The sequence below is a fragment of the Canis lupus genome, chromosome 8 (assembly GCF_003254725.2).
Source record: "Canis lupus dingo isolate Sandy chromosome 8, ASM325472v2, whole genome shotgun sequence".
NCBI lineage: Eukaryota > Metazoa > Chordata > Mammalia > Carnivora > Canidae > Canis > Canis lupus.
Genome location: NC_064250.1, coordinates 60,029,178 through 60,051,070, shown reverse-complemented (window position 1 = coordinate 60,051,070; position 21,893 = coordinate 60,029,178). Strand labels below are relative to the sequence as shown.

The 21,893-nt window shown below is 39.1% G+C and overlaps 2 protein-coding genes and 1 pseudogene across 14 annotated transcripts in view; 2 read left to right on the top strand and 1 right to left on the bottom strand.

Moving 5' to 3' along the window:
• Positions 1-6,060, bottom strand: part of TTC8 (tetratricopeptide repeat domain 8) — a 204,525-nt gene extending 198,465 nt beyond the window's left edge. The window contains exon 1 of the mRNA XM_049113397.1: positions 6,057-6,060. The gene's annotated coding sequence lies outside the window, so the exon portion shown is untranslated. The remainder of the gene's footprint in view (positions 1-6,056) is intronic.
• The window catches only part of EML5 (EMAP like 5), a 183,566-nt gene that overhangs the window by 114,869 nt on the left and 46,804 nt on the right, over positions 1-21,893 (top strand). For 12 of the 13 annotated variants that reach the window (XR_007412490.1, XR_007412491.1, XR_007412492.1 and 9 more), the window contains 2 exons: positions 16,793-16,945; positions 17,680-17,811. Coding sequence is in view for 10 of the 13 variants with exons in the window: in XM_049113388.1 (XP_048969345.1) it covers positions 16,793-16,945; positions 17,680-17,811 (285 nt within the window). In the remaining 3 variants the exon portion in view is untranslated. Of the gene's footprint in view, positions 1-11,059; positions 11,213-16,792; positions 16,946-17,679; positions 17,812-21,893 lie in introns of those variants that run through there. The other variant, XM_049113394.1, reaches the window with a different exon arrangement.
• LOC112657566 (40S ribosomal protein S15a-like) lies at positions 13,895-14,345 on the top strand (annotated as a pseudogene).

Sequence of the window (21,893 nt, the reverse complement as noted above, 5' to 3'; positions counted from 1 at the left end):
TTCTTCTAGGAGTCTTCTATTTAAGTGTTTAATCTTTTGAGTTAATTTTTTTGAATGGTGTAATATAGTAGTTCAGTTTCATTCTTTTGCATGTGCCTGTCCAATTTTTCTCATTACCACTTATTGAAGAGACCATCCTTTCTCCATTGTATATTCTTGGTTGCTTTTTCTTAAATTACTTGACCATATATGCATGGGTTTATTTCTGGACTCTGTAATCATTTCCATTGGTATATATGTCTGTTTCTATGCCAATACCATACTGTTTTAATTACTGTAACTTTATAGTATAGCTTGAAATCAGGGATTGTGATGCCTCTAGCTTTGTTCTTTTTCAAAGGTTGCTTTGGCTACTCTGTGTCTTTTGTGGTTCCATATACAAATTTTAGCAGTGTTCTATTTCTGTGAAAAATGCCATTGGAATTCTTTAAGTAGTCTCTATGCCCAGCTTGAACTCACTGCTCTGAGATTAAGAGTCCCAGGATCTACTGATTGGGCCAGCCAGTCAACTCAGTACCATTGGAATTTTGATAAGGATTGCACTGAATCTGTATTTTGCCTTGGGTGATAGGGACATTTTAACAGGACTAATTCTTCCAATCTGTAAGCACAGAATATCTTTTCATTTATTTTGTTGTCTTTAATTTCTTTCATTAGTGTCTTCATAGGTTTCAATATATAGGTCTTTCACCTCCCTGGTTAAATTTATTCCTAGATTTTTTTTTTAATACAATTGTAAATGGGAGAGTTTTCTTAATTTCTTTCTCATAGTTTGTTATTAATACAGAGTAATGCAACAGATTTTTGTATATTGATTTTGTAGCCTGCAACTTTACTGAATTTTATTCTGACAGTTTTTTATGGAGTCATAGGGTTTTCAATATGTGATGTGTCATCTGCAAATAGTGACAGTTTTACTTCCTTTCCAATTTGAATGCCTTTTCTTTTTCTTTTCCCCCCTTCCCCACCTCCACCAGTTGCTCTGGCTAGGACTTATAAAACTATGTTGAATAAAAGTGGCAAGAGTAGACATCCTTGTTCCTGATCTTAGAGGAAAATGTTTCAGCCTTTCACCATTGAGTATGATGTTAGTGGTGGGCTTGTCATATGTGGCCTTTGTTATATTGAGGTAGCCTCTTTCTATATCCACTTTGTTAAGAGTTTTTATTAAGAACAGATGTTTAAGTTTGTTAAATGTTTTTTGTGCATCTAATGAGATGATCATGATATTTATTTATTTATTTATTTATTTATTTATTTATTTATTTATTTATTTATGAGAAAGAGAGGCAGATAGGGGGAGAGAATCTTAAGCAGGCTCCACGCTCAGTATGGAGCCTGATGTGGGGCTTGATCTCACTACCCTGAGACCATGACCTGAGCTGAAATCAGGAGTTGGATGCTTAACTGACTGAGCCACCCAGGCATCCCCATCCTTCATTTTGTTAATGATACTATATCACATTGACTGATTTGTACATGTCGAATCATTCTTGCATCCCTGGAATAAATCCCACTTGATCATGCTGTATGATCCTTTTAATGTATTTCTGAATTCAGTTTACTTATACTTTGTTGATGATTTTTGCCTCTATGTTCATCAGAGACATTGACCTGTAATTTTCTTTCTTTCTTTTTTTCTTTTTTTTCTTTTCTTTTTTTTTTTTTTTTTTTTTTTTTTTTTTTTTGTGGCCTCTTTGTCTGATTTTGGTATTAAGGTAATGTTGCCCTGGTGAAATATGTTTGGAAGAGTTCCTCCCTCTTCTATTTTTCAGAAGATTTTGAGAAGAATTGGTATTAATTATTCTTTGGGTACTTGGTAAATTCACCAGTGAAGCCATCTGGTCCTGAACTTTTATTAATTGGGAGATTTTTATTACTAACTTAATCTCCTTGCTAGTAACCAGTCTGTTCACATTTTCTGTTTCATCATAATTCAGTCTTGGCAGACTGTATGTTTTTAGGAATTTATCCATTTCTTCTAAGTAGTTTGTTGGCAAATAATTATTCAGAGTGGTCTCTTATGATCCTTTATATTTCTGTGGTATCAGTTGTAACATCTCCTCTTTCATTTCTGATTTTATTTGAGTCCCCTCTTTTTTCTTAGTGAGTCTAGCTAAAGGTTTGTCAATTTTGTCTTTTCAAAAACCAGCTCTTAGTGTCCCTGATTTTTCTATTGTTTTTCTAGTCTCCATTTATTTCTGTTCAAATCTTTGTTTCCTTTCTTCTACTACCTTTGGCCTTCAGTTCTTTTTTTTCTAGTTCCTTGAGGTATAAAGTTAGGTTATTTATGTGAGATTTGTTTTTGTTTCTGAGGTAGGCATTTATCACTATAAACTTACCTCTTAGAACTGTTATGCTCTATTTCATAAATTTTGGTATATTTCCATTTTTGTTTGTTTCAGAGTATTTTTTTTATTTCTCTTTTAAATTCTTTGACCTATTGGTTGTTCAGTAACATGTTGTTTAATCTTCATGTATTTGTGAGTTTTCCAGTTTTCTTCATGTAATTAATTTCTAGTGTCATACTGTTGTGGTTGGATTAGATGCTTGATATGATTTTAGTCCTCTTAGATTTATCAATAGTCGTTTTGTGGCGTAACATATGATTTGTCTTGGAGAATGTTCCATGTGCACTTGAGAAGAATGTGTATTCTCTTGTTTCTGGATGGGATCTTCTGTAAATATCCGTTAAGCCCATCTGGTGTAACATGCCATTTAAGGCCAGTGTTTCCTTATTAATTTTCTGTTTAGATGATCTATCTATTGATATGAATGGGGTATTAAAGACCCCTATAATTATTGTATTGCTACTTCTCCCTTTAGATCTGTTAATATTTGCTTTATGTATGTAAGTGCTCTTCTGTTGAATACATATTAACAAATGTTACATTCTCTAGTTGGATTGACCCCTTTATCATTATGTATTGATCTTCTTTGTCTCTTATTACAGTCTTTTTTTTTTTAAGATTTTATTTATTTGAGAGAGAGCACAAGTGAGAGAGCATAAGCAGAGGGAGCAGCAGAGGAAGAGGGAGAAGCAGAGTCCCACAGAGCAGGGAGCCTGACTTGGGACTCAATCCCAAGACCCCAGGAACATGACCTGAATTGCTTAACCAACTGACCCACCCAGGTGCCTCTACAGTCTTTATTTTAAAGTCTGTTTCATCTGATAAAAGTAAGGCTACCCAGCTTTCTTTTGGTTTCCATTTGCCTAGAATATCTTTTTTCATACCTGCACTTTTATTTTGTGTGTGACCTTATTTGTACAATGTATTTCTTGTGGGCAGCATATAGATGGGTCTTCTATTTTTATCCATTCAGCTACACTGTCTTTTGATTGGGGCATTTAATCCATTTACATTTAAAATAATTATTGGTAGGCACGTGTTTATTGCCATTTTGTTAACTGTTTCTAGCTGATTTTGCAAATCTAAATTATTTATTTAGATAGGGAGAGCACATGCAAGTGGGGAGAGGAGGAGGGAAAGAGCGAGAGAGAGAATCTTAAGCAGGCTCCTTCCTTGCCCAGCACGACTCTGAGATCATGACCTGAACTGCAATCAAGAGTCAGACACTTAACCAACTTAACCATCCAGGCACCCCTGCAAACTTGAATGTTGAAAGGGCTTTTTATGGTTTGATTCTGTGCCATTATTCCATGTCTTGGCTTATTTCACATTTTCTACCTCTTTGTGAAGCATTCTGGAAGATTTAAGGGATCCCTGGGTGGCGCAGCGGTTTGGCGCCTGCCTTTGGCCCAGGGCGCGATCCTGGAGACCCGGGATCGAATCCCACGTCGGGCTCCCGGTGCATGGAGCCTGCTTCTCCCTCTGCCTGTGTCTCTGCCTCTCTCTCTCTCTCTCTCTCTGTGTGACTATCATAAATAAATTAATTAATTAAAAAAAAAGATCTTTATTCTAGATCTTAATTCTCTTTCTTTTTAAAAAGTTTTATTTAAACTCCAGTTAGCTAATATATAGTATAACATTAGTTTCTGGTGTACAATTTAGTGATTCAATACTTACATAGAACACTCAGTGCTCAACACAAGTACACTCTTAATTGCCATCACCCATTTAACCCATCCCACCCACCCCCCTACCGTGGTGACAACCATCTGTTTGTTCTCTGTAGTTAAGAGTGTTTCTTGGCTTGCCTCTCTTTATCTCCTTTTGCTCATTTGTTTTATTTCTTAAATTCCACATGTGAGTTAAATCATATGGTATTTTTCTTTCTCTGACTTATTTCACTTAGTGTAATACTTTCTAGCTCCATCCATACTGTTGCAAATGGGAAGATTTCATTCTTTTTGATGGCTGAGTAATTAGCAGCTCTTTCTCCTTCACATCTGCTGTGTCACCTACATATTAGGTATTTGATTTTGATAATTCTCATTTGTAGAAATTTTGTTTTCGAATTGCCTTAGAATTTTTTATAACATATTATTCCTGGTTTGTGTTTTAGCTTTCCTCTCTTATGTCTTTAATCCTTACCTATCAGATAAGGAATATATAATCTAGGGGCAGCCTGGGTGGCTCAGCGGTTTAGCGCCACCTTCAGCCCAGGGCGTGATCCTGGAGACCCGGGATTGAGTCCCACATCAGGCTCCCTGCATGGAGCCTGCTTCTCCCTCTGCCTGTGTCTCTCATGAATAAATAAAATCTAGTTATTTGACATCCTTTGGGATCTGACTATGCTGTGTTTTTCTTTCTGCTGCTTTGGGGTTATTTTCCTGCTGACTCTCTCATGGTGTTCCATTTTCTTTTGTACTTGAAAATTTGGATTGTAGGCTTATGTTTAAATGGGCTTTCTTTACCTATAGGGATTTTCTGAGGTCTGGATCAAAGGTGTTCTTCCAGAGTGATTTTGTGCCTGAGTGCCTAAGTTGCTACCATCCAGAACTACTAAGGATTTCTTTAGCTAGGATTGCATAGATCCTATAATTAGTGTAACTTGAAATCTAAGATTTGTATAAGTCACCCTGAATTTGTGAATCCCCAAGTATGATTTTTCCCTTTATCTAGAACCCAGGCAAGATACACAAGTCTATTTCTTGAGTTTTTCTTTATTGCCAGGCATATTTTTAAAAGTCTGCTCTTTAAAAAGTCTACTCTTCCTTCAAGATATGATTGTAATACTCAATAAAAGGACAATAAAGGAGTGCCTGGGTAGTTCAGTTGGGTTAAACGTCTGCCTTCGGCTCGGATTGTGATCTTAGGGTCCTGGGATCCAGCCCCAATCAGGCTCCCTGCTCAGTGGATAGTCTGCTTCTCCCTCTCCCTCTACTGCTCTCCTTGATTGTTCTCTCTCTCTCTCTCTCTCTGTCAAGTGAATAAATAAAATCTTTAAAAAGGTGGGGGGGGGCAATACAGATATGTGGAGGGTTTTTTTGGGGAAAAAAAGAAATTGTATGCAGTTAAATACCTTTTTTTTTTTCTTTTTTAAAAAAAGAAAGATTTTATTTACTTATTTGACAGAACAAGCAAAAGGAGCTGCAGGAAGGGGGAGAGGGAGAAGCAGGCTCGCCACTGAGCAAGGAGCCTGATGTAGGGCTTGATCCTAGGACCCTGAGATCATGACCTGAGCTGACGGCAGACTTTTAACAAACTGAGCCACTCAGGCACCCCTGTATTTTCTTTCTTAAGGTGTTCATAAGTCAAAAGAAGTGTTAAAAAGTAAAAATCATTGAAACTAAGTACAAAGCTTGTAAATATTCAAGTAAAAAGATGAAATTATAAAAATATGGCTGTCTTACCTTATTTTAATTAATAAATTGCTTAAAATAAATATTTCTTAAAATAGAGAAACTTTCAGCATGGAAACTTGAAAATGTAATACTTAATCTTTCTTTTATTTTTTTAAAGATTTTATGTATCTACTTAGAGAGTGAGAGAGTAGGAAACAGAAGTGGGGAGGTGGGATGGGGAGACAGAAGCAGAGCAGGGAGCCCCAACATGGCAGATCCTGGGACTGCAGGATCATGACTTGAGCCAAAAGGCAGACGCTTAACAGACTGAGCCTCCGAGGTGCCCCATAATCTTTCTTTTTAAAACAGTCTTAACAGGGCGCCTGGGTGGCTCAATCAGTTAGTGTCTGCCTTCAGCTGGGGTTATGATCTCAGAGTCCTGGGATCAGGGTCCTGGGATCAAGCCCCATGTCAGGCTCCCAGCAAGGAGTCTGCTAAGGAGTCTGCTTGTTCCTCTCCCTCTGCCCCTCCTCATGCTCATGCTCTCCCTGTCCAAAGAAATAAATAAAATCCTAAAAAATAAAAATAAAAAAAAGCAGTCAAAACGAAAGTCCATTATTATCATTGAGTTGCAAAAGTAATTCGTTTTGTATAAGTATTCCCAGATGTTCAAAAGACCCTAACTATACTATATACTAGTCTGAGTAAGGTGAAAAGATACAAATATAATCTATTTCTGTATTTCCTCGAAGTCATCATATACAACTATCTCTTGTTTGATAGCTTTGAAGACATCTTTTTGAATAACTTTTTCTTTTTTGGTAAGGACTATTATTCTTTTATTGATAGCAAGCTATAATGTTTATTTAAAAGAAAGGATTTCTAGTTTCATTGTTCTTAGATTTGTGATGTATAGAAGGAAATTCTAATCCATTACTATCATGTCTAATGTGGATTGAATTGTGTCCCTAAAAGGATATGTGTAAGTCCTAACCCCCCATACCTTTGAATGTGACCTTATTTGGAAATAGGGTCTTTGCAAATGTAATCAAGCTAAGATGTGGTCATACTGGATTAGGATGGACTCTATATTGAATGACATGTGTTCTTATAAGAAGGCTTTATGAAGACACAAACACAGACACAAAGGAAGAATATGATGTAATAACAGGCAGAAATTGAGGTGATGCATCTACAAGCCAAGGAGCATCAAGGATTGGTGGGAAACTCCAGAAGCCAGGGAGAGGCAAGAAAGAATTCCTTCCTAGAACTTTCAGAGGGAGCATAGTTCTGCCAATACCTTGATTTCAAACTCTGGCTTCCAGAACTGTGAGAAAAGAGATTTCTGTTGTTTTAAGCCACCTAGTTTGTAGTAACTTATAATGGCAGATCTAAGAAACCAATCCAGTGATCACATTCCACTTGTAGACAAAGTCTTTGAACCTAGAGTAAGAATTATTTGCACAGTTGAAACTTTGCTTAGTTGATTGTCCTCTCCATTAAAGCTTGAAAGAAGTAGGAAAATAATAGAACTCTAGATGCCCTAAGATGTTAATGATCCCGGGGCACCTGAGTGGCTCAGTGGTTGAGCATATGCCTTTGGCTCAGGTTGTGATCCCACAGTCCCAGGATCAAGTCCCGCATCAGGCTTCCTGTGGGAAGCCTGCCTCTCCCTCTGCCTATGTCTGTGTTTCTCATGAATAAATAAATAAAATCTTAAAAAAAAAAAGATGTTAATTTTCCAGTTATCAGATTATTTTAAAATTTGGAAATAATGTCTTATATCTTCAGTGCTGGTATTTTGGAACTTAAAAGTAACCTGGAACTTGAAAACCAGGACTGTATGAATACGATGACTGTATAACCCTTCAAAGATCCAATTTTATCCAGGAGGCCCTGGTGCAACATAAGTCTCCTGTGCCTACAGAGCAGTCATAGCCTTATTTTTTTTTATTCTTTTAGGACTTTATTCATGAGAGATACACAGAGAGAGGCAGAGACATAGGCAGAGGGAGAAGCAGGCTCCCTGCAGGGAGCCCCATGCGGAGCTTAATCCCAGGACCCTGGGATCATGTGATGGTAGGGGACCTTGGTAGGGGACTCTGGGTACTGCCCCAGTTAGAGAATGCTGCAGATTCCCCACATAACAGTGCTCTGGCTGGCTAGGTAAAATCCAACACTAGAAGAGTCCCTTTCTCCTGCTTTGAACTGGTAGTATCTTCCCAACATCCTCTATTGGCAAAGCTTTGTATCAGTTTGCTGGCAAGACAAAAATCTTCTACAAGGCCCCAGAAATGGTAGATTTGGAACTAAAAGACAATAAAGTAATAACTGGCACAGACTACTCTTTAGTCTAATTAGCATCTATATGTATCTTTTTATGAACAGTTGAACTTTGGTATAACCACAGAACTGACATTATGTTTGTGTTCTACCCGAAAAGTTTCTAACCAAAGAGATGCAGCTGCAGTTGGTACGGGTGAAGAAATTCTCAACCTCTCCCCAAAATAGGAAGACACACAGCTCCAACAGTCAGTGTATCCATTGCTGACTATATTCATTACTAACAAATTCACTTTTGGTCTTACTGAATATTCTCTTACCTTAAGACTAAATTGTAAAGTTAACCACCAATGAACTTGTATAAAATATTTAAAAACAAGAGATAAGAAGTAAACAGTTTTGGGATCCCTGGGTGGCGCAGTGGTTTAGCGCCTGCCTTTGGCCCAGGGCGCGATCCTGGAGACCCGGGATCGAATCCCACGTTGGGCTCCCGGTGCATGGACCCTGCTTCTCCCTCTGCCTATGTCTCTGCCTCTCTCTCTCTCTCTCTCTCTGTGTGTGCGTGACTATCATAAATAAATAAAAATTTAAAAAAAAAGAAGTAAACAGTTTATATATATGCATAACAAGCATTTATGTATAGTCCCTATTTCTGTAACTGGTTATGGGCTATGGTTGATATCTCTGACTTCCCTCTTCTAGTATCCATTTCATATTTTCTTTGTCTTAGCCAGAACCTCAGATAATTAGAGTTATTTAGCTCATGAGGTAACCCAGACCTTCATTGCTAAATGATGTGAAATCTCAGTATCTCTACCTGATTTTTTTCCTGGTGGTTGTTCCATTAAGTTTTACCATTGGTCATGGAAAACTAAGAAGCATCCCAATGAATCCCTCTGGGTTTCAGATATAGTCCCCTTTGCCCTCAGTGTGTAGCAATAACTCAGTGTCGCCTCTGTAATTAGGAACAATCACTCTAGCCAGAAGAGTAACAGCCCTTCTCTTTGCCTGCTGTTTCACTGGCACAAGGAGCCCAACATGGCCAAGTGGCACTCTCGCCTTCCATTTCAGAGAGGCATATGTCCCCTAGTAAAAGAATTCTCTCTGCTCTTGGGAGATAAGACTAAATCAGCAGAGCTCAGAGTTGCCAGGATGTAAAACAAAATTGTGCAAGTTGGTTATTAGATTGAATGGTGAGAAGAGTCCTTCTCACTTCTACTTCTTGATTTCCAGACCTGTGTTATCCGGCTATGAAGTAGACAATGGTCTGTGATTCAAAGCATGTGTTGCATGCTGTAAGACAAAACCCTTATCTTTGAGGGCATTGTTTCTCAGATGGTGCCATAAATTAGTTTTCAATAAGCCATTCCACTGTTAATTAATTGTTCTTTTAGTAACTTTCTCTTGAGTAGTGGGAGTTGTGATAAAATTAATTCCATGGGTATAAGTCTAATGCTACATATTTTTGATTATAAGTTCCTTGATCAGAAGCATTAAATTCGGTGATGGTGGATAAGGCATCCCATGTGTTCATGGATGGCAGTGCTAGCAGGATCATAATGGTCATAGAAGGCAAATCCAGAATTCATGTCTGTTTTAGTGAAGATGAATCTTTGCCTCCTCCATAATGGAAGAGGCTCAGTATAATCAATATGCTACCAGTTGGCTGGTTGATCCCCCTAGGAATGGTACTGTATCAGAGGTTCACTTGATCTCTACTGTTAGCATATTAGACACTCAGCGGTAGCAAGATAACCTTGAAAAAGAGAATCTATGTTTTCCAAGTCTAGCATAAACTCTGTCTTTGTCACCATGGGCTCACTGAGTGAGTACTAATTGGCTAGGAAAAGAGGCTTCTCTGAGATCCATAGAGCACAATACTGGTCTCCTCTGGAATAGACGATTTGGGCATTCTGTAGGACACAAAAATCTTCACATACCTTGCCCTTTTTGAAAGTTTCATTTTCTATCAAGGAAAATTCCATTCTTTCTAATCCTGAAAGAATCCAGTCCCCAACTGATCATCCAACTAGTTAACACTTGCTAATGAGTCAGGATAAATCTGTCCATCTGGTCATTTCTCACCACAAAAGTGGCAAACCAAATGTACTGCTTGAAGGTGCTGCCCATTGTGAAATTTTACTTTTACTGCTATCCTTCAGGGTTACCCCTGAGTGGGGCTATAGTGACTTCAGATGGGTACCAACATATACTATATAGAAACATCTGTAAATCTGGCTCAAGTTTTTTCTTCCTCAGTCAACTGATCATTAAAGAATACCTGTGAGGCCACAGGTATAGACTGGGAGAGAGAAGAGATATTGTAGCAGGAAGTATTGTTGGATTCTGAGCCACTTATTCATGCAAATTACTTCTGACTTCCAGATCTGTGGAAGACTGGTCTTTTATATACCATTTCCATTTGATCATAGATAGCTGCTCTGCACACCCAATCTATGGCTAGATAGGTCATGTAACTTGCGATTCAGGGAGGAAGCTTAGGACACATAGTCACCTGATATCCCGTAGTTAGGCATTTAGTCTCTACCAAGGCCAAGTAGTAAGGCTGAAACACCTTCTCAAAGGGAAAATAGTTACCTATAAAGAAGGGTACGGATTTTTTTCCCAAATCTAAGAGATCTGCGGTACAATTCTCCTTGAATAGCTTTCCAGAGGCTTCATGCAGACACTTCAAATAGTGTCTTTATTTACCACAGACACTTTGAGTATCATTGTATTTGCTAGATTATAAGGCCTAAATGGAAGATCAGCTTGCCTTCTCTTCTGGTCCCCTGGAAGCCTCTTAAGTGACTTGATAAATGAATAGAAGCAGCTAACTCAAATGTGTAGACTTCCAAAAGGCATAAAAGGCATTTTGCTCCTTTTGTTTGTGGTAGGTGATGGAAGGTGCAGCAACCTGCTTTTCACCTTTAAAGGGAGTATCTTGATGTATTCCAGAGAATTGGATCCCCAGAAGCTTCTGAGGTGGCAGGTCCCTTAATTTTTTGTGGGAATTATCTTCCACTCTCTTGATTCACTTATGTCTCACTAAGACATCTAAAGTACTTGTTGCTTCCTGCTCCCCAGATCCATTCTGCATAATGTCATCAATGTAGTGGACCATTGAGATGTTTTGTGGAATGTCAAGACGATCAGGATCTCTCTGGACTATATTATGGCAAAAAACAGGAGAGTTGAATAGCCCTGAGGCAAGGCTTTGATGGTGTGCACAGATACAAGCCAGGTAAAAGCAGACTGCTCTGGTGGTCCTTATAAATTGGGGTGGAGGAAAAAAGCATTAACTAGGGCAGTAACTGCATGCAAAATGTTAGGGGCTGTGTTTGTTTGTTCTTGTAAAGATCTGGAAGAGTAGCTTCAGTTAGTATTGCTACCTGATTAAATTTATTATCCATGGTTAGTATCTAAAGTCCCTCTTAGGGGAGCCTGGGTGCCTCAGCTGGTTAAGCATTCGACTCTTGATTTCAGCTCAGGTCATGATATCAAGGTCGTGAGATGGAGCCCTGAATTTTGCCCCACACACTGCAGGGAGTCTTCTTCTCTCCCTCTGCCCCCCACCACACTCTCTCACAATTTCTCTCTCATATGAATAAATAAATCTTTAAAAAAAATAAAAATAAACAAAATCCATCTTATTTCACATAGACCAAACTGGCAAGTCTAAGCGTGTTAGATATTTTCACCAGTGTATTTTTTTAAATATTTTATTTATTTAATTCATGAGAGACACAGAGATAGAGGCAGAGACATAGGCAGAGGGAGAAGCAGGCTCCATACAGGGAGCCCGATGCAGGACTCGATCCCAGGACTCCAGGATCATGTCCTGAGCCAAAGGCAGGTGCTCAACCACTGAGCCACCCAGGCATCCCATCACTAGTGCATATTTTAAGTCTTTGGTAGTATCACTGATTTTTTTCAATTCTCAAGCCTGCAGTTTTGCATCTGATTTATTATCTTGAGAGAGAGAAATTTCCAGGAGTTTGCACTTATTTTTCCTTGTAATGACCCTTATCCCATGGATCATGGAACCAGTCTAGTGGATTCTACAAGTTGCCAGGTATAAATGCTACAATTCAGGAATTGGATGGAATTCACAGAATTAGTGTCAGTTCAGAGCCCTGTTTACTAATTCCTGAATGTTTGAGTATTTCCTTTTCTTCAGTTGAGCCATTTGTGGCCACTGATTGATTTGGAAGAAGATGTACTTAATATGCTGTGGCATTGCTACAGGGTCCTTTTCAATGAGACTTAGCCTTCCCTTTAATCAGGGGCTCTAAGTATATGATTGGCCCAGGTCTGAAAACAAGCTGAGAATCTGTGACTTTCCATCATGGTATCTGAAGTCCGTTTCTTAGCCACCAGGTCTGGAGTTTTTTCTGTTACATAGAACAAACATTAATCTAGTAGTCTACTCATCTGTTTCATTCCTTCAGATACCATGATTGATTAGTCACCATCAGAAATCTCCACAGGCCAGAACATTCTGATTATTAGTACCTTCCTGCTGCCCTTTTTTGGTAAAAGAACTGCTCTTTTATTTTTATTTTTTTTTTAAGATTTTATTTATTTATTCGTGAGAGAGAGACAGAGGCAGAGACACAGGCAGAGGGAGAAGCAGGCTCCATGCAGGTAGCCCAATGTGGGACTCCATCCCAGGTCTCCAGGATCACACCCAGGTGGCGCTGAAGGTGGCGCTAAACTGCTGAGCTACCCGGGCTGCCCAAATCTGCTCTTTTAAGTGCTGCTACTTGGCTTCTGCTTTTCCTAGATGATCCCTATTGAATCAGGAAGCCCATATTAATGGAGACGTCTCCCATTCCTGATCTACACAGGAGGATATCATAGAGCTTTTCAAAGATGTAGATGTTGCCCTTAATGTTATTTCTCAATGGTTTTGTAAAGGGACTATTTTCTAGACTTTTGAGGGGGTTGTTCTTGGTGGGCAGACATATAGGTTGCATATGAAAAATCTGCTGCAACATTCTTACCTCCCTAAGCTTTTGTATTCCTTCCTCTATATCAAATGTTAGCAAATCCAGACCACCTCCTGATTTTGTAAGTAATATTTTATTGGAACACAGCCATGTCCATTCATTTATGTACTATTTATATCTGCTTTTGTGCTACAGTAGCAGAGTTGAATAGTAGTGACAGAGACCATATGGCCTGCAACACTGAAAATATTTACTCTCTGGTCCTTAAAAAAAAGTTTGCCAACCTCCGACCTAGAGCATGCTGAGATTTGATCCAAGCTAGGAGTCTAGTGACAGCAGAGAAGTAGTTGTGATGGTTCTTCAGAATGTTAAACATCCCCTGCAAAGCATTTACCCCAGAAGGTCAGTCTTCCCAGACACAGGAGAGCAAACTTGGCCCCAGCTCTGAGACTCAGTAAACACAGAAGTTCAAGACTTTCAGTTTTTGGGGATGCCTGGGTGGCTCAGCAGTTGAGCATCAGCCTTTGGCCCTGGGTGTGATTTGGAATCTGGGATCAAGTCCCACATTAGGCTTCCTGCATGGAGCCCGCTTCTATCTCTGTCTGTGTCTCTGCCTCTCTATATGTGTCTCTCATGAATAAATGGATAAAATCTTTAGATTCAAAAAAAGATTTTCGGTCGGCTATCAGCGCCATCCTGCAGTCTGAGCCTCGATTTCGGTGCCAGAGCCCTCTTGGGCAGAGGATGTTGCCCTTGCGGGGGGCGGGGGGGGCGGTGGCACTTAAGCCAAGTAGGGGAGAGTCAGTCATGTCGGTCCGCTGCACGCTCCGCACTTTTGGGAGAGTCCGGCCTGTGGAGCACTGGCCGCAGTACTGGCGGGAACCGGAGCTGCCTGACCGCTCTGAGAGGCCATAGCCCGACTTGGTCTGCGGCCCCATGGCCTTAGTGGTTGGGGCCACATCCTCCTGGATGGCGGCCGAGCCACATGGTGCGCATGAACGTCCTGACAGATGCTCTCAAGAGCATCAACAATGCTGAAAAAAGAGGCAAGCGCTAGGTTCTTATCAGGCCATGCTCCAAAGTCATCGTCCGATTTCTCACTGTGATAATGAAGCATGGTTACATTGGCGAATTTGAAATCATCGATGATCACAGAGCTGGGAAAATTGTTGTGAACCTCACAGGCAGGTTAAACAAGTGTGGAGTGATCAGCCCCAGATTTGATGTACAACTGAAAGATCTAGAAAAATGGCAGAATAACCTGCTCCCATCCCACCAGTTTGATTTCATTGTACTGACAACCTTAGCTGGCATCATGGACCACAAAGAAACAAGACGAAAACACACAGGAGGGAAAAATCCTGGGATTCTTTTTCTAGGGATGTAATTCATATGTGCAAATAAAATGCCTCAATGGAAAAAAAAAAGGATTTTCAGTTTTGTCTGAATCTAACCGGATGCTCCCATTCCACAGTTCGAAATTCCTTCCTTTCCAATCAGTGCCCCATCACATAAGAAACTTGGTGAGACTGGGAATTCAACTGACATTGTAAATTTGCAACCTACACAATTAAATTTTGTCTTTTAATTTTTAGCAACATCAGCTTGTGTTCTCTATTCAGACCATGACTCATACTGAGAGTTTAAAGACCTAAGCTTGGGGATCCTGGGTGGCTCAGCGGTTTAGTGCCTGCCTTCGGCCCAGGGCGTGATCCTGGAGACCCGCGGGTCGAGTCCCACATCAGGCTCCCTATATGGAGCCTGCTTCTCCCTCTGCCTGTCTCTCTCTCTCTCTCTTTCTCTCTCTCATGAATGAGTAAATAAAATCTTTAAAAAATAAATAGACAGACAGACCTGAGCTTGCTCCTTCTTTCTTTTAAATGTTCCAGGCACTCAGTGGAATCTTTTGCACAGTATCATTCTTGTGGTCATCGTTATTTTGTGTCAAAGACAGCAGCCTCTTGGACTCCCAGGGCATTTTACTTCCTTAGACACTCTATAGTTAACCACAGGAGATTACTTGATTGTTATGCCAGTGCATCCCATTTCCCATTGTTAAGGGCTCAGCACTGTGTATATATCCAAAGGCATGACTAAACCAATTCCAAAAAGTTCCATCTTCAATGATCTGTCTCCTATGACTACTTCAGTACCAGTTCTGTAACCATTTTGCTATAATTTACAGACAGAAACCACCTTAGTAAATGGAATAGGGGAAATTTAATATGAATAAGTGTTGTTAACTAATAAAAGATGGTTAGCTACTAAAAGAGGTAAGGAGGATTCTAAGGAGTATAGGAGTAGCAACTGCAGAAAGCAACTGCCACCTGCAGGATTAGTGGATGGTGATTAAGGAAGGACTCTTCCTCTCCTCTCCCAGGCAGATTCAGATCTCTTTGGAGAGGATATGGGTGCCATTGAAAAAGAAATTTGCCAAAGGGCTGGTCAAAGAAATCTTTTGCTGTGGTGGCAGAGAAAATCTTCTATTCCCAATCCCATCCCCCATACCTACCCTTGCCCTGTCATTAATCTCATCTACTGGTTCCAGCACACCAGAGGAAAGAAAAATCTCTTCCTTCTTTGGCTTTGCAAGGACCCTTCACAAAATCAAATTAGCTGGAAAAGGAAAAATATCTACAGGGCCTAGCTCTAATATCACATAGCAGGAAAGAAAAGGGTGGATTTGGAGCTGAGAGGCAATAAATTAATAACAAGCTCTTATCCAAGTTCATGACTGTGACTACTAACTGTATGCCACTGTTTCCCATATTTATATCTCTAGTCTAGTCCTCTCCTTTGAACTTCAGAGAAGTATAATTATATCAAACTGGCTTCTCAATGTCTTCACTTAATTTCTCATAAGTATCCTTAACTGTATGGGTATAAAGCCAAACATTTGTACTTCCTCAGTTTTTTCCATCTTGGGAATAATATCACCATTTGAAAAAAATATTCTTGATTTTTATCTTTTTCTTCTGCTCTCCTCCCACTAAGAGTCCTGGCAACTCTATCTTCAAAATATCCAAATCCTCACCTTTGTCATCACTTTGACTCCAGCTGCAGGTTGCCATCATCTCTTAAATCTCAAAAATCATCCTAGATTTCTTCATTATCAATATGTTCTTGATAATGAAATGATAAATAAATAACTTGTTCTTAGTTCATTCTGTAACTTTTCATTCTGTAACAGCTGTACCCCATCTCTCCCTCTCCAAATGTTATGTATGACACCAAAAGTCTTAGGACTTTTGAATATGTCTGCCATATATCCCTTGCTATCAGGGCAAGCCCATTTTTGTTTATTTCCCAATACATATTAATTCTTTTTTCTTCAAAATTAATAATATTAGCATCATTATTTCTTCAAGCATGATTAGATCTTCCATGCATGGATAGATCTTCCTAGCTTTAGTAATTATCTATTGTCATATTTTTTCAAATTTGAAAGGACTTTTGTAAGGATGGCCTTATTTCTTAAATTTCTGATTTGTAAAAAAAAAAAAAATCTGATTTGTTGGATAGAAACTACAGAGGTAGTAATCTCAAACACACACACACACACACACACACACACAAAAATTTCCGCATATGTCATTGGCTTTTTACACTAGTTAAAATCTCTCATTATCTTTCATCAACTTAATTTTTTAAGGTAAATATTAGTACTTTTGTTACATTTGGAAGAGGGGAATGGTTTCCATACCACTGATTTCAGTAGAAAACTCTGTTGCCTGCATCCCTTGACTCCTTTTGAATACTGATTTGGGGCCATAATGGATACAGAAATTCTCTTTGAAATTAGAAGTTCCTTAAGCACATAATTAAAAAAAAAGAAAATCACCTGATATATGCTGTCTGTCTCTTTTAGGTGGGAGATGTTGCTGTTTTTCTCCTGACGGTAAAGCTTTAGCTGTAGGTCTGAATGATGGAAGTTTCTTAATGGCAAATGCAGATACTCTAGAGGACCTTGTGTCTTTTCACCACAGAAAAGATATTATTTCAGATATTCGATTTTCACCAGGTAAGACAGCGTTGAAATCATATTTGATTATTAACTTGGGTGAGGTAGTAAGCAAATATATCAATATGTAATTTTTATTAACCATTATTCTATCTTGGAATTTTAATTTTTTACTAGAAAAGACAATAAGGTAGGAGGTAAAATTCCCGTATTAGATCAGTGGCAAAATATCCAGCTTAGTGCCAATTCTGTCACTAAATTTTCTGTGTGATTTGAGCCAAGGCACTTCTCTGGGTTTCGGTTTCTTCATTTCTAACATATATTGGATGACTATCTTCATTATATTCTTAATACTTTTGAAATTTTGCATTAATTTTGCTTCATCAATTTCCATGTATTCACTCTGACAAAATACACTATAATGTGGGAAGTACTAATGTTAAGGCAAAATTTGTTAGTTTACCTCCATTTCTTCTAAATTTAGAGGGCTTTTTTTTTTTCTTTTCTTTCTTTCTTTTTAAACACATGCTGTATTAAATTATATGGTATATAGTTTTTGGTCCTTGCTTTCCATTGAGCTGTCTCACTACACCAAAGAAAACATTTTGTTAATCATAATATACTTGAAAATATATAGTTACAGTTTGTCACTTGATACACATTTTGCTATAATTTACAAAACACCTAAGATAAGAGTTCCTCCAAAAAAATATTAAGAAAATTAACTCTAGTTGTTGAGTGTAAAAAATATTTTTAAAGATAGAAAATCTCAAGCAAATATGTTTCTCTTCTAGGTTCTGGGAAATACCTTGCGGTAGCATCCCATGACAGTTTTATAGATATATACAATGTGATGAGTAGTAAACGAGTAGGAATATGCAAAGGCGCTACCAGTTACATAACCCATGTTGATTGGGATATTAGAGGTAAGAATTTAAATAACCTATTTGGTAAAAGTTCATTTGATTTAGCATACTATTTTAAAGAAACCAAAAAGTGATTCAACAAATGAGTTCAGAATCCTTGTGAGAAACATTCTCAAAATTACTTTCTACTCCTTTATTTAACATCTGAAAGTGGATGCTACCAGTTTAGATTTTTCAATACTTAAGTTATAACTCAAGTGGTAGTAGAGTAATAAGTTCTTTCATTTGTAAAGTAAATTAAATATTAGGTAAAAAAGTTTTTCAGTCATTTGTCCTCACTTTTGTCAGATAAGTTTAGTATAAATAATAATTGAAAATTTGGAAAATAGATATGTTAATGAGGATTTTAATGTCTTTTCACCGTCATTCAATAAAACACATTTCTTAAAAATAGTCACAATTATATAACATACAGAATTTAATGAGTATCTTTATCTTTGTTTTTTTAGTAAAATGCTTTGCACATGGGAATGTTTAATAATTTGGATAAATGCTAAATATTTTAAATGCTCCATTTTTTTTTAAAGATTTTATTTATTCATGAGAGACACACAAGAGAGAGAGAGAGGCAGAGACACAGGCGGAGGGAGAAGCAGGCTCCCTGTAGGGAGCCTGACTTGGGACTCGATCTCGGATCTCCAGGATCCCGGGTCTCCAGGTCTTCACCCCTGGGCTGAAGGCAGTGCTAAATCGCTGAGCCACCTGGGCTACCCCTAAATGCTCCATTTTTAAGGATTTTTGTTTCATGTATTTATTTACATAAATCTAATTGTTAAAGTTTTTCCAAACATAATTAAACAAAATGCTTTTTTAAAAAATCCTCAAATTTATTTCTGTGGTTTTTTATATGCATAGGAACAAAAATAGTTTTTATGTGTATACACACATAAAAATTAAACCATTTATGAATTCAATATGTGGTTGACTGTGGAGGAAATTGGTTTTTATATTTAAGACTAATTTTTCCCATTAAAGGTAAACATCCTACTTCTAGGGAAGATAGAGTAGGAGGGTGCTAAACTCACCTTGTATCAGATACAGATACAACTAACACCCACATCAGTATAAATAACTCAGAAAATGACCCAAAGACTGGCGAAAGAGATTCTCCCCAGCTAAATGTAGAGAAGAAGCCACACGAAGAGGGTAGGAAGGGTGGAGATGCGGTTGAGAACTAAAAGGATTCATAGGACTCTCTTCAGGAGGGAGGAGGGACACTGCGGGCTTGGAGAGAGGAGAGAAACAGACCATCACAGTGGGGAGCCCACAGGGAAAAGACAAAATATTTGGCTTTGAAAACCAGAGGGGTCAAATTACACAAATTCTTACAATCTGTTCTAGGCTTAACACCTAGAACTTTAAAAATCAGCCCTTTTGGCTCTGGGAGAGCCAGGAGGGTGAGAGGAAACTGAGTCTCCCCCCTTAATGACACAGTGTAACAAACAGCCCTGGAAGCAGCAATTGGAAAACCCATGGAGTATGTAGAAGAGAGTTTTGTTTTACTAATCTCAGAGCATATGAGTTGGGAAACTATCTAAGAACAAAAGAGCTAACAGGCACCATTTCCCTCCCGTGTCCCCAGCCTAGACATAGGGACAGCAACGAGAACCAATGAAGCAGAAACACTCTTCACCTAAATTTCTTTTTTTTTTAAGATTGATTGATTGATTGATTGATTTTATTTATTTATGATAGAGAGAGAGAGAGGCAGAGGCACAGGAGGAGGGAGAAGCAGGCTCCATGCTGGGAGCCCAATGCGGGACTCGATCCTAGGACTCCAGGATCACACTCTGGGCCCTGGCCAAAGGCAGGCGCCAAACCACTGAGCCACCCAGGGATCCTCTAAATTTCTTAACAATGCTCCCTGCTCCTACGTTCTTCAGATACACCCCTTCCAGCCAGACCTTGGTTCCAGGTCTCCTTTCACAGCAGACCTACACAAGCCTTGCTAACACCACATACCCCACTTCTGTGTGCTCCTGGGGACATGCCCCTTCCAATATAACCTTGGCTGGAACCCATCCAAAGCATTGCCATAATTCTGGCAGAATGCAAGCAGCCCTGACAGGAACCAGCACTACTCCGAAGTGACTCCTACTCTGGAAAGAGACAAACATAACCATAGACATTAGTCTAACTACAGTGCCAGCAGTGAGTTGGGGGCAGACATCTCATCTGACTGCAAGTCCCACCCACCGATGAAAGCTTCTCAGGGGACAACACAGGGAAAGTGCCCTGCAGTTTGGTCCTACTACATCTCTGGCAAACACCTGGTCTGACTCAAGCCCAAGGTGGCCCCAGACTGTCCCATTAACAACAAAGGGAAAAACCCTGCCCACAGCAGCAGAGAGCCATTGCAGATGACTGGACTGAAGGCAAAAGCTACTCAGCAACAGCAGTAGGGCACACACAACACATATAGGAGACACTTCTGAAGCGCTGGGTTCCAGTAAACAGGGGACATGGTGCTACAGGGCACCACAGGACCTCTTTTTCATAAGGCCACTACTTTCAAGAGCAGGAGATATAGCTGACTTTCCTAACAGAGAGAAATAGACACAGAGAATTAGACAGCGTGATGAGACAGGAATATGTCCCAAATGAAAGAAGACAAAATCACAGCAAGAGAGCTAAACAAAATTTGAGATTAAAAAAACATGCCTGATCAAGGATTTAAAGTAATGACCATAAAGATACATAATGGACTTGAGCAAAGAGTAGATGACCTCAATAAGACCCTTAATAAAGAGAAGAAAGCATAAGAAAGAGTCAATCAGAAATGAAGAACTCAATAAATGAAATTTAACATATACTAGATGGAATAAATAGTACACAAGAGTAAGCAGAAGCATGACTCTACAACCTGGAGGACATAATATAATGGAAACAAACATAATAATGGAAAGCAATCAAGCTGAACAAGAGAGAGAAAAAAATAGAAATAATAAATGAAAACAGACTGAGGGGGCAGCCCAGTGACTCAACAGTGTAGCGCCACCTTCAGCCCAGGGTGTGATCCTGGAGACCCGGGATCGAGTCCCACGTCGGGCTCCCTGCATGGAGCCTGTTCTCCCTCTCTCTCTCTCTCTCTTTCTCTCTCTGTGTGTGTCTCTCATGAATAAATAAATAAAATCTTTTTAAAAATTAAAAAAAAACAGACTTAGGTAACTCAGTGATACCATCAGGAGTAATAACATTCACATTATAGGAATCTCAGAAGGAGAAGAAAACAGGAGGCATAAAATTTATTTGAAGAAATAATAGCTGCAAACTTCCCAAATCTGGGAAACAGAAATCTAGATCCAGGAGGTGCAGAGAGCCCACAACAAAACCAACGAAGGAGGTTTACATGAAGACACACAGTAATTAAAATGGCAAAAAGGAGTGATAAAGAGAAAATTTTAAGAGCAGCAAGAGAAAAGAAGATAGTTACATACAAGAGAAACCCCATAGGGCTTTAGCTGATTTTTCAGCAGATGTTTTGCAGGCCAGAAGGAAATGGCATGATATATTCAGAATGCTGAAAGAGAAAAACCTGCAGCCAAGTATACTCTATCAGCTCCCAGAATAGAAGGAGAGATAGAGTTCCCCAGATAAATAAAAGTTAAAAGAATTCATGACCACTAAACCAGCCCTACAAGAAATATTAAAGGTGACTCTGAGTGGAAAGAAAAGACCATAAGTAAAAGTAAGGAGGGATGCCTGGGTGGCTCAGTGGTTGAGCACCTGCCTTTGGCCCAGGGTGTGATCCTGTAGTCCCAGGATTGAGTCCCACATCGGGCTCCCTGCATGGAGCCTACTTCTCTCTCTCCTATGTCTCTGCCTCTGTGTATGTGTGTGTGTGTGTGTGTGTGTGTGTGTGTGTGTGTGTCTCATGAGTAAATAAAATCTTTCTTTAAAAAAGAATTTGAAAAAAAAGAAAAGTAAGCAGTAATACTAAGTATATCTATAAAAAATCAATCAAGAGATTTACAAAAGAAAAGGAAATGCAACACCATATACCTAAAATAGGGAGGGGAGAGAAGAGTAAAGAATGGGTTCAAGGGGATCCCTGGGTGGCGCAGCGGTTTGGCGCCTGCCTT